At 33.4% G+C, this 12,329-nt stretch overlaps 2 protein-coding genes across 3 annotated transcripts; one reads left to right on the top strand and one right to left on the bottom strand.

Moving 5' to 3' along the window:
- Positions 1 to 85: 85 nt before the first annotated feature.
- LOC134258780 (SREBP regulating gene protein-like) lies at positions 86 to 4,386 on the bottom strand. Its single transcript, XM_062741369.1, has 6 exons — positions 4,383 to 4,386; positions 3,897 to 3,937; positions 1,121 to 1,289; positions 710 to 867; positions 413 to 526; positions 86 to 223 (listed from the first exon to the last, which is right to left on the bottom strand). Exons 1-6 carry the CDS (start codon positions 4,384 to 4,386, stop codon positions 134 to 136), a joined length of 576 nt encoding a protein of 191 aa, XP_062597353.1. The 3' UTR covers positions 86 to 133.
- On the top strand, positions 4,160 to 11,032 carry LOC134258743 (E3 ubiquitin-protein ligase RNFT2-like). Of its 2 annotated transcripts, none has more exons than XM_062741316.1 (9): positions 4,160 to 4,251; positions 5,058 to 5,580; positions 5,820 to 5,905; positions 6,169 to 6,278; positions 6,420 to 6,564; positions 7,501 to 7,641; positions 8,372 to 8,437; positions 8,627 to 8,728; positions 10,405 to 11,032. In XM_062741316.1, exons 2-9 carry the CDS (start codon positions 5,106 to 5,108, stop codon positions 10,537 to 10,539), a joined length of 1,260 nt encoding a protein of 419 aa, XP_062597300.1. In that variant the 5' UTR covers positions 4,160 to 4,251; positions 5,058 to 5,105; the 3' UTR covers positions 10,540 to 11,032. The 2 variants fall into 2 exon arrangements, with proteins under 2 accessions (XP_062597300.1, XP_062597299.1); XM_062741315.1 differs by lacking the exon at positions 4,160 to 4,251 and adding an exon at positions 4,520 to 4,825.
- Positions 11,033 to 12,329: the final 1,297 nt, after the last annotated feature.

Raw genomic sequence — 12,329 nt, 5'->3', positions numbered from 1 at the left:
AAGCGTACAGATATAAAAAATAAATGATTGACACAGCACATAAAAATAATACAATATCCCTTGTACCCTGCAAGTCTATGTACAATGTTTTACATGTTTATATCACAACAAAACACAGTTTTCTGAGAGTCAGCTAAGTTACTAAGGCTTGAAGTTCTGGGGGATTTTCTCCATAGCAATGTTTAGCTAATGCATTTCGGTAGGAGTTTTCATGCTGAACACTCTGCAAAAGAAACAATGTAAAGGCATGAAAAATATTTAATTGTACCATATGAGATTATTTTCATAAAATGACATTTTGATAAAACAAGTTACTGTGCATTCTATCTGTGCTTCATGTGTCAACAAACGTAACCATAAAACCATTAACAGAACCCTAAAAGAAAATCGTGCAAAATTTAATTCTTCTCACCATAGAAGAAGTTCTACATTTGGCCAGACAGAGTTCAAAGTGATCAGATACGGAGCCAAGGGCTATGTCTAATCCCTCACGTGCATTAGTAAGAATCTTCTGTAGTAATGGTCTCTGAAAGAAACAGGCTGAAGGATAACTTCCTTGTCAAAAGAATATACAGAGGTATTCAACTAAAAAGTTTATATAATAGGTCCAAAAATTATGATACAAATATGGGAAGAAATAGGTTGTGTAATATGCAGACTTAGGGAGCTTTAACAATACAAGACAGTTTCTTTAGTGTGTTTGCTGTACCTTGTCTGGCTTTAGACAACAGGATACACAATATTCATACACAACACAACAGGCATTCTTCACACATGTATCACAGCGATGCTTTGATGTGGATTTAGATCCCTTCCTCACATTACAACACCCGTGGGGGTCCACTGATGTACGGTTACAAACATACCCTGAAATAACACAGAAATACAATGTATGATGCATTTTCCCCTTTGAAATAGTACCAAGCATACAGTTGACGACAACAGACAACGCACAAATTTTGATCAGAAAAACTCACTTGAGCCTTCGGCTCAGGTGAGCTAAAAATATTCTGTTTCATATACTTTGTAATTTTTGGAAGAGTTTGTAGTTTTACTCCAAAAACAATTTTTTATTCTATTAATGTGCAACAATAATCATATATCAAGGCCATGTCTTTACCTCTCTCATCTACAAGGAGACTCTTTCCCTGGACGGAATTCCTGCATATCTGTTTCTTTGTAGAGTTCCCTTCCCCCAGCTGGACTTCAGAAATCTTTGGCTGCCATTCAAAAGGTTGTCTTAACAGGGTATGCTTTATTTCATAATCGTCTGGTACAAGCTTTGAGTTCTGTTTTTAAAAAAGTGACAAAAAAGTGTATACATAAAAAAGAAAGGAAATATCGCAGTCTTTCCTACTCAATTTTGTCTCATGTCTCAATTTTAACTTATAATCATATGCTTATGAGATAAATTGTTTAATATTATGATATATATTTGTGACTTACAGCACGGTCTAAAAATAGATCTGATTCAATTTAGCAAAAGCACGGGTAAATGCTGATGTTTTCCTATTATAAATTTTGGAGAAATACCCGGTTATAATCCTGAGAATGTAAAATTTCTCAATCACTTTGTAAAAACTTATTCCACAGGGCTCCCACTAATACACTTTTCGTCATTAAGGAAAGGCATAGGTACATCTGATTTCTCGACAATGCAATGCACTTTATTTTATTCAATTTTTTTTTTATTATGTTTAACAATTCAAAATTGTAATATATATAAAACTTATGGTAGTATCCATTTAAAAAAAGAAAAAAAATAATAATGTTGGAATTACAGAATTAATTTGATATTGTATTGATATAATATTCCACACAGAATGTATACATAATTTAGATCCAAACGAAAAGGAAACTCGCAATAACGGAAAACATTCACTCTCCTCATGCAAAACCATTCAAGTCCATTTTTGCGTTTTAATCTTTTTTAAATCCTTCTCGCTTACGACAGCCATACGCCTCTTTCACTTCGTTTTTTAATGTTGCAATTCAATTAGAAAATAAAAATCCGTGATATCAAACGTGACATAAAAGTCCATCGAAATTTTTTTTCTGCAAATCCTGTTTTTTTTGTAAATCTAGATTCTAAAACTCCTGAAATATATTAAAATTAATCTCCATTTACAATAGATCACAACAATTATGAATAAATCCTTCGTTTCATCCATTAAGACTGACTATCACTCGATCACGTCTATTACGTCTACCCCGTTAAATTATCAACTCTGGAATTTTAGGTTTTCCGTGGAAATATATACACTGCCTTCCCCGTCCCTCATCTACAGAACTTCAGAACTTTTATGCACACAGTTATGTGTGGAGGAGCTATTTTTGATTGATCATGTCACAAATCATTTAGAAAACTCGACAGGTTCTGTATCATAGATACAAATTTGGGGGTGGAGACTCATGCTCTGCACTCATCTCCACCCCCAAATTTGAGCTGTGATCCAATTTACAATTGCGAATTTTTCTTACTGGCGAAAAAAAATTCATAATAAAATGATTTTTTTAGATGTACCATGTACAAAAATTGTGTAGTCCTGGTTAGCTCCTTTGTATATTCAATGTATACAGATAACTCCCATTGTTTATTTAATTCAGCAGAGGTGTGAAAATTGAAACCTACATGTAGGGAATCATGTCTCGCTTGAACGAACACAGCTGACTAGGTAACTAGCCTGGAGCAATAAAGGGTTACAAAATTGCTTGAAATAATATAACTTAGATTAAACAAGGGGGGATAAAGTGTTATTAGGAGATAAAGTTAGTAAATAAAAAAAAATTATCAACAAAATCTGGATCTATGCAGATGATTTTTTTAAAACCGAAAGTAGGTAACTGGAAATTGTAAAGAATGGCTTCAAATTTTACCTAATAAAAATTAAGAAATGTGTACATTATCCCATAAACTGACAAATAGTGAAAAAGAAATTGGTTTGGAAACAGAATTATCCTAGTAAATTACACTGAATTATTTACAATTACATGAGCTTGCATAATTATTATACCCTGGAGTCTCCAAGTTGTTAAAATAAAGTCAAGTTTTAAATCTAATTCTCATTACTTTTTAATTACTTCTTTTCCCAATTAATTAATGAAATTATGAAAATTTACATTTTTAAAAAATGTCATATATTTTTACTACGTCTGTAGCCCCCCTCCCCCCTTCCCAGGCAAACAAAAATTATAAACAAGAGGATATTTTCTGTCAAGAGTAGGCTGATATCAATCCAATATCAAATTAATTGTATAATTCCAACTTTATTTATTTTTTTTTAAATGGACACTACCATAAGTTTTAAACATAACAATTTTAAAACAATGTCTGTGATAAACATAATAAAAAAAGGAATAACATATATTATTGTCAAGAAATTGTAAAAATGCCTTTTTACTTATTTAAAATATAGAAAATGATGAAATAATACATAATATGCTTACGAGATAAATTGTTTAATATTATGATATATATTTGTAACTTTTTGACACTGCAACATTTATGCAATAGGTGCCTAGTTATTTATATCCTTAATACACTGTAGTATGGAAAGGGGGAATTAGTAAACATACATTGAAAATTCATAAATACATATATATTGAAATTTTTTGGCTGTAGGAACGGGTGGGTGGGGGGTATTTCTAGTCAAGTGCTCTAACCACTGAGCTATCCAGGCCGATGTCCTCAGTCCAGCCTAATTTCCTACAACACAAATTATTGCACCAAACCAAGATTATGAAGATCACAGAATATTTACTCCCACTGCAATGATGCTAAAGTTAAACTTTGCAAAACGTTCTCTGCATTAATATCTCATGATTAAGAACTTGGATTTACTGTTATTGCCTTTCCTATCACACAGATACCAATTTACAAGATGTTACTTACTAACCTTTGATAATTTGTTGGATATAAAGAAAATAAAACCGCCTCCTATTTTTTAACTGTAAGTTCAAAACATTATATTTTCACACAACAAATATGCAGACAAAGTTTCGTATTTAATCAAATTTAATTAAAAAAGACAATGATCATGCAATGATAATAAAAGTAGGTAACTGTTTATAGAAATAATTTTTTCAATAAATTGTGTCATATTTCTTTTTTAACTCTGGACAGAATCGGAAACATTATTTAATTCGAAACTTTCTATAGCTCTGTATTACTTATAAATAGAAAAATTACATGATTTGCAATCAACTTTCAACGTCGTCGTCGGACATGTTTTTAAAGACACAAACAATTAGGTAAACAATAAAGACACATGCTTTCGTAACTTATGTAATGTTAATCAGATGATAGTCGTAACATGATAAAATCGAAAGAGATCTTCAGGCGTGTGTTACACGTAGGCTAATCATAGGTTGCGGATACTCACTCATAGTAACTAGTTTCATACTGTAACTGCAACTGTCTGACAAATCATCTATTTGTTTTGATAAACACATTTTTTCTCTCTTGTAATATTTTAATTTAAAATGACCAGATCACCATGTAAAGAAATATAAACATAAATCTGAAATGATGTGATATGTACAAACATGCTAATGTGCTTGCTGTATTGACTTGATATTCCATGTTGTGCAGTGGACCATAAAATATATCTGTATCTTTACGTTGTGGTAACCAATTCTGGTTTAAATACGACAGAGAGAGAGGTGCTGTCAGCTATAGCTATTGAAAGATCCTGTTGAGGGCAGTCTTGAATGTCTCGACCAATTTTGCGAACAGCTGTGTTGTCGTCAAGATGGTTCCATTTAATCATATATAATAATATTTAATACAGTCGAGTCTTGATGATCCAAATGCTTCACATTTTTTGTAAAATGGATTTATGAAGAATGGAATGTACATTTATTCTTGGTGATTAAACCGGCTAGGTTTTTGTAATTTACATGTAGCTGGTTGCTTGGACAAAACAATTCACTGGTGAAACCAAGTGTCAATCTGTAGATAAATGAGTTCCACTTAATATATTTCTTAGTATCTAATGTAGCCACACAATATGACACAAATTTACAGATTATAATTGCATGTATGATTTTTTTTTCAGAAATCTTAACTGAAGAATAGGGAATGTTAGCTGCATTGTACATGTACCATGACTGATCGGAGTAGTCCGGTAACAGACGTGCCCCAGAGTGCTTGGCATCTCAATATGGCATCCAATCTGCAAGACCACATTCCAAGAGTTGGGCAGGCAGTGTCAGGGTTTGTTCCTCACATCATGGGCCCCAGCACTCACCATCGAGTGATTCTAAACCGACTCAACTCCAGAGACCATCATCCAGAGCCTACCCATGAATCGTCAGTAGTGGTAGACGTTGATACTAACGATGAGCAATTTTCCCCAGGAACTGGAGAGATTGATCCAAATTTGATGTCTCACGAACATTTCCAGCTGCCTGGGGGATTCTTTCAGGACGAGAACCAGAATGGTATACCGGGAGAAGGGGAGGAGCATGGACATTCCCACGAGGGCCCCACCTCTCGCTTCAACATCAAGAGCATTGTACTCAACTCGGGTGGATTTCTACTGATCTTATCCCTGAAACTTCTCTCTCAACATTTCCTTGGTAAGGATTAAGGTTTTACAAAGCAAAGATTAAGGTACATTCAGTATTTTAATTTGTGCAGTACTCCACATAGATGTGCATCTTAAAAAATCTCACCTGTCTAAATTTAAAATGTTTTGATTCATTGGTGTTTGCCTGTGCTTATGAAATTGAGCTTAATTAATTTGTTAGTATATTATTGCAGCATATACAGGTAAATATTTTAAAATTGAAATGTTTAAATTATTTGTTCTTTTCAGGATTCTTTGTCTTTCTGGCCATGTTTGGAACTCATGTATATGCCAACATGTCAATGCAGAAAGTTGTACACAAATCATCACTAAGAGTAGGTTTTCATTTGAAGTTCTGTATCTAAACAAAATCTAAAATTATACTAGGATGTAAAAACATACAGTTCAATGAATAGTACAGAAATATGCCTCAAGTAGTATACAAGTATTTTTCATTTTTGTAAATAAGAAAATTACTGAATGCAGTCTCAAGAATTTTACGAATTGCATTAATAATGGATATATATTGGAAAGTTTTGAAAAAGACACTATACATGTAACTTTTCTCTTACATTTCACATACATGTATTGCTTACAGAATGCTTCCTGTCGGGAACAGATTCTCTCATTCTTGTGGATCATCACTTTCCTGTCAGCGAACATAGCTGTTGTCTTGTATGCTTTTAAAGACCAGGCACTTTGGAATGTGTGAGTATTTCATGATTTACTAGCATCTTTTGCACACATTTTGGAGTAAGTAAAAAAATCAAAACTATAACATTGAGGGTAAAGTTTTCTCCAACAAAATGCAATGAATACAAAGAGTATAATGTTATTTGTATTTTGTAGACTGCTGTTCCGACTGCCCATCTTGTCTTCTCCCACATTCTGGGACTATCTGTGGGTGGTCTTAGTTACAGATTTCATCTTAAAATATTCCACAATTATAATCAAGGCATTTCTGTCTCTGCTGCCATTTGGACAGAAAAGGAGGGTATGTATAAGTTACATCACAAATAGTCAAAGGGTTGGTTCACATTGATACATGTACATGTATGTCCTTGTAGATTTAACTCTTTAACCAACCTTTTACCTTTGAATATTATTTTGATAAACGGGAAATATAAAAAATGTATAATATTCTCCTTACCAGATATAACTCTTTTGTGTTCTTTATTTTTTTATGTTAATCTGACATATTTCTAAGTATTATATCACTTAAAATGGTGTGAAAATCATACTTTTGATAAGTAGGCGTATATTGTTTTTGTCCCGTCTGTTTATCTGTTTATCTGTTGTCAACTTTAACCTTCGCCATAACTTTTGAACCATGAAAGATAGAGACTTCATATTTGGTATGCATACTCCACCAATGAAGTTCTTTCAAATGACAACAAGGTCAATGACCTTGTGACCTTGACTGTGACCTATTTGCTAAAAATAGCTTTTCGAATTTTCGCCATAACTTTTGAACCATTAGAGATGGAGACTTTATATTTGTTATGCATACTCCACTAATGACACTCTTTCAAATGACACCAAGGTCAATGACCTTGTGACCTTGACTGTGACCTTTATGCTAAAAATAGATTTTATAAACTTTCTCCATAACTTTTGAACCATGACAGATAGAGACTTCATATTTGGTGTGCATACTCCACTAATGAAGTTCTTCAAATGTCACCAAGGTCAATGACCTTGTGACCTTTATCTTCTGAAAATATTTTTTTGAACTTTGTTGCCATCGGGCGCATAGTGTTTCATAAATTGACTGGAATCCTATAGCCTTTTTGAAATACATACCAGTAATCTGAATGCAAGAGTATATCACACTTTAGAAATGATATACATCTGAACTCTTACTGCCTTTTCATCATGATTTAGCATGGTTTCATTCAGTTGAAATATATTATTTTGTGTGTGATTTTAGGGGAAGATTTACAGGGTAGTAGAAAATATTATGCAGCTGTACAGAATGCTAACTCCCATAGTTCCTTGGTTTCACTTCCTGTTTGAAGATCAGGGATGGGTGTTGGGAATTATCTTAGTGGCATTATATTTCCTTTTTAAGGTGAGTATACACAACATTAGAGATAGGAGTGATGCTGTTAGAAAAGAAAAATCCCATAACAGCACAAAATTTTAGAAAAGATTTTATGGTATAATTATAGTGAGGGCAGAAAGTGGCTTGAAGCACTGCTTGTCACAGTGAGCTCTTAAAGCAATGCGTATGCAGTGAGTAAAATTTGGACTTTGCAAAATTGATCCATTTTGTTAAAGCAACGTTCTAGAGAGAATAACAAGAAAAGTTTAACAAATCAAATTCGACTCGCCTTGATTTAATGGATATATTGCAGATAAATAGTAAAAATCAGCACTATTCACACTCCTGTCTGGTAAATCAACTTACATTTGATGTCATGTGATGTCAGAGTCTAGACACACCAAATGTCACGTGCGGTTTGACGAGCCCGATGTAAATTAAAACTGAATAAGTATCTGTGCTCAATCTAAGGGTCACACCGTTAACGTATTAGATGCACAATAAAGTCATTATCAGTTCATACGTGTATTCTCAAAAACCTGAAATGAGCCCTGGCATCAAATATCTGTCAGGGGTTCATTTTTTCTGAAGCAAATGCATTTTTTGATCCTATTTTCTCTATTAAAGGTCAAGATTTTTGTTAATGATTATAATGATTAATGCAGCTATGTTTAACATTCATCTAACTAGATATTACTAAAATCTATTAATTCTTAAGTTCAGGCATTTTATAAGTAAGGATAAAATTTTATTGCAGATTTTTCAAGCAGTAGCAAAGGGATTTGAGGTTGTGAAATCCATCAAAGGCTTATTATCAGATGTGGTAAGTGTTAGTTTTTGTTTTGCAAATGCATGCATGATTTTACTAAGTATTAATAATAGTTTTGGTATTTCCTTCTAGGTTCACTCTTTATATGTAAACCAAATGTTGGGATGCACATTATGCAAATTCAAATGTTACAATGTTTTGTGAGAGATTGGAGGGAATTCTAAAGATCCTGTTTTATTTTAGACCTACGGAAGTAGACCTACGTCCACAGAGATTGACCAGTGTGGAGAGAACTGTCCAATTTGTCAGGACGACTATAAAGATCCAATCAAACTGGCTTGTAAAGTGAGACTCCATTTGCTTTTGATTTACTTAACAAGTGGGCAGTAAAAGTAATACACATGTGTATTTCTATATTATTGTAATGGCTGTAGCCACTGTGCCAAAATTAAACAGTGTTAAATAACATGGTCAAGGTGTGCTTAAGATAGGGTCTTATTTAATTATGCCCCCTTCGAAGAAGGGAGGGCATATTGCTTTGCTGCTGTCTGTCGGTATGGTGGTCTGTCGTTCCATTTAGTTTCCATTTATTTTCTTCACAACCGTTGCACATACTGAAATGAAATTTGGTATACAGATTTACCAGGTGAATATCTAGGTGAAGTTCTGTTTTGGGTACAATCGCACCATTTTTAGCCGGGCTTATTGCTCAAAGAGCAATTGCCGGCTTATGTCATCCTGTTCAAGGCGGGAAGTTGACCCCATAGTCGCCATTTTAAAGTTACGTGTAAAAATATAGTTCTTACTCTCAACCGCTTTTGAGATGATACAAACGCTAAATAAAGCAACAAAAATAAAACGAAGTTTAATCTATATAAATAAACATTTAATAGTAGTAATGACTTTGAAAACTTCAGTCCTAAGTCAAAGAACATAGTTCATTAGCGTAAGGATTTTTGATAACCAGTGTTATCGTAGTTCTCTACACATACGAGGTAAAGCAGGAGAGGGAACCAGACTGGCCTGTTTGTTTACATTCAGTTGCGGTACCAGATTAATTCTGATTCTGACAAAATCAGACCGTGGTATTAGGATTGAAAAACTCACTGTCAGTGTCTTATCATTTATATTGATAGTTTAAAGATAATTTTTTCATCAAAATATAAACGTGATTCTTGTAAGAAATTCATTCTACTCTGTAAATGAGTCCGGCTCTCTGTACTTCTGAGTACTTTGATTATCAGTTATGCCCATGGGACTTAGAAAAATTCCACTTAGTTGCATTTTCCGTTCATTTTCTTTGCAGAGGTTGCACATATTGAAATGAAATTTGGTATACAGATTTACCAGGTCAATATCTAGGTCAAGTTCTCTTTTGGTTTCAATTGCACCATTTTTGATAGAGTTATGCCCCTTGAACTTAGAAAAATTCCACTTATTTGTAGTTTCCGTTCAATATCTTTGCAGAGGTTGCACATATTGAAATGAAATTTAGTATACAGATTTATCAGCTAAATATTTAGGTCAAGTTGTTTTGGTTTCGATTGCGCCATTTTTGATAGAGTGATGCCCCTTGGACTTAGAAAAATTCCACTTATTTGTAGTTTCCGTTCATTTTCTTCGCAGAGGTTGCACATATTGAAATAAATGAAATTTGATGTACAGATTTTTTAACTGAATATCTAGGTCAACTTCTATTTGGTTTCGATTGTGCCATTTTTGATAGAGTTATGCCCCTTGGACTTGTAAAAATTCCAATGTGGGGGAGGGGGGCATAAGTGTTTTACAAACATCTCTTGTTCAAATTAGGAATAACTTTCTTAAGACTAAGGTCATTTCATTACCTCTTGGTTTAAATTTATCAACATTTACTGCATGAAAACATTAAAATGGTTCATGAATTTGAGACTTCCAAATAAACAGACTCAGTTTAGTGTCACAAAATAAACATGCAGTTCTCCTTTGTAAAATTTTTACATGCTTTTACTGGTACTTGTGCTGTACTTTTTTTTTAATTTCAGCATATATTCTGTGAAAATTGTGTATCCATGTGGTTTGATAGAGAAAAGACTTGTCCCATGTGTAGGGCACAGATTCACACAGAGTCCCCAATGTGGAAAGACGGATCTACCAGCATCCACATTCAGTGGTACTAATTCGGATCTACCAGCATCCACATACAGTGGTACTAATCCACATCTACTGGGGCAGACTAATTTTTCGTTAGGACTGGAATCCACAGCAGGGATAGGAATAGTCTTAAAATGACTGTACAATGGATGCTTTTCTTTTTAGTTGTTGCTTTGATTTGGTGTTTTATCTAAAATATCAATCTGCTTGGTTTTAAGATAGCTTTAGAAAAAGGTGTATGAGTGAAGTTTTAATCATAACTCTTAAGCTTATTTTAGTTTATTAAATTAAATATGTTTAGTGCCAAATTTTCCAAATTTGTGCTGTCAATATTAATATACACAGTACCTTTCAGTGAAAAAAAAATTGATCATTTTATGCTTTGATTACTAGTATTTGCTTGCAAAGTATTTTACAGTATTTTTTCATAAATAAAAGGTTATGTATCAGTAATTATCCATTGTTCTTGTAAATTTGAACTATCATGTAAATGCACAATAAATATTGTGAAAATTTAAATGTGAATCCTGTGTTTTTAGCTCTACTGGTCAGAGACCAGAAGAGCTTATGCAATAGTAATGCGTCCGGCGTCCGTCCGTCTGTCTGTCTGTCCGTCTGTAAACAATTTTTCAAAACGCTACTCCTCCTACAATTTTAGTTTGATTTCAATATTACTTGGCACACAAGTAGACTACACTAAGATACATAGAATAGTGCATCGGTTTTTAATTTCGATGAACGGTGTTGCCATGGTTACTAAAAATAGAATTTTCTGTGAAATTCCTTAAAAACGCTACTCCTTCTTCAGTTTTGGTCTGATTTCAATATAACTTGGCACACAAGTAGACTACACTAAGATACATAGAATAATGCATCGGTTTTTGATTTCGATGAATGGTGTTGCCATGGTTACTAAAAATAGAATTTTCTCTGAAATTCCTTTAAAATGCTACTCCTTCTACAGTTTTGGTCTGATTTCAAAATAAGTTAGCACACAAGTAGACTACGCTAAGATACATAGAATAGTGCATCGGTTTTTGATTTCGATGAACGGTGTTGCCATGGTTACTAAAAATAGAATTTTCTGTGAAATTCCTTTAAAACGCTACTCCTTCTACAGTTCTAGTTTGATTTCAAAATAACTTGGCACACAAGTAGACTACACAAAGATACATAAAATAGTGCAATGGTTTTTGATAAGTACAAACCAGTAGAGCTACAGTCTCGACAGAGACTTCTGGTTTAATGGGATCATAGTCCTGAATATTCTGTCCAGTGTGTTTATACCCTATGATAAATTTTATTTTATTGTCAAGAGCCTATTAAGTTGATACATTACACATACAGCTTTATGTATACAATACATTACGATCAAGATGGCCCTCTGGTACATGTACATGCCAATTCATAGGTAAAGAATTAAGAACACAATGTCAAAGTTAAAGCTGAAAAATCTTGATTAGGATATGACTTTTTTTCTCTGCCACCTATGATGTGAAGAGGGACCGTTTTTTAGCTCTTCTGAGCCAAAGACTCTATGAATTCATCAGAATGTGATAAATAAAAAGTAAGTCATGATGTCCTACTTTTGGAATTTCAAGGCATTGTTTTATTATTTCAAATAATGAGAGTCATTAGATAATCAAACTTTGTCATTTGGGGCATTTTGGAGTCTCAGAGTATATTTACCAAAAAGTAGGTCACATTGACCTACTTTTGAAATCTCATGGCTACTGAGTATATCTTAATATTTCAGATAGTAAGGGACTTAGAATAATCACACTTGGTCAATTGATAATCCTGGGCTCTCAAGAGT

Source organism: Saccostrea cucullata, unplaced genomic scaffold (genome assembly GCF_032062105.1).
Source record: "Saccostrea cucullata isolate Sc308-1 unplaced genomic scaffold, CSIRO_AGI_Scuc_v1 ctg27, whole genome shotgun sequence".
Lineage (NCBI taxonomy): Eukaryota > Metazoa > Mollusca > Bivalvia > Ostreida > Ostreidae > Saccostrea > Saccostrea cuccullata.
The sequence above is the reverse complement of the archived record's forward strand: the minus strand, read 5'-3'. Positions and strand labels throughout refer to the sequence as shown.

Bases quoted from the DNA above. Each gene is read 5' to 3' on its own strand.
- LOC134258780 (XM_062741369.1), bottom strand. The intron at 1,290-3,896 runs GTTAGTAAGTAA...TTTTAAAAACAG, and splicing joins TATCCAACAAATTATCAAAG to AACTCAAAGCTTGTACCAGA. The intron at 868-1,120 runs GTAAAGACATGG...GTGTTATTTCAG, and splicing joins TCTCCTTGTAGATGAGAGAG to GGTATGTTTGTAACCGTACA.
- LOC134258743 (XM_062741316.1), top strand. From the start codon at position 5,106: ATGACTGATCGGAGTAGTCCGGTAACAGACGTGCCCCAGAGTGCTTGG. The intron at 5,581-5,819 runs GTAAGGATTAAG...TGTTCTTTTCAG, and splicing joins TCTCTCTCAACATTTCCTTG to GATTCTTTGTCTTTCTGGCC. The intron at 6,565-7,500 runs GTATGTATAAGT...GTGTGATTTTAG, and splicing joins CATTTGGACAGAAAAGGAGG to GGGAAGATTTACAGGGTAGT.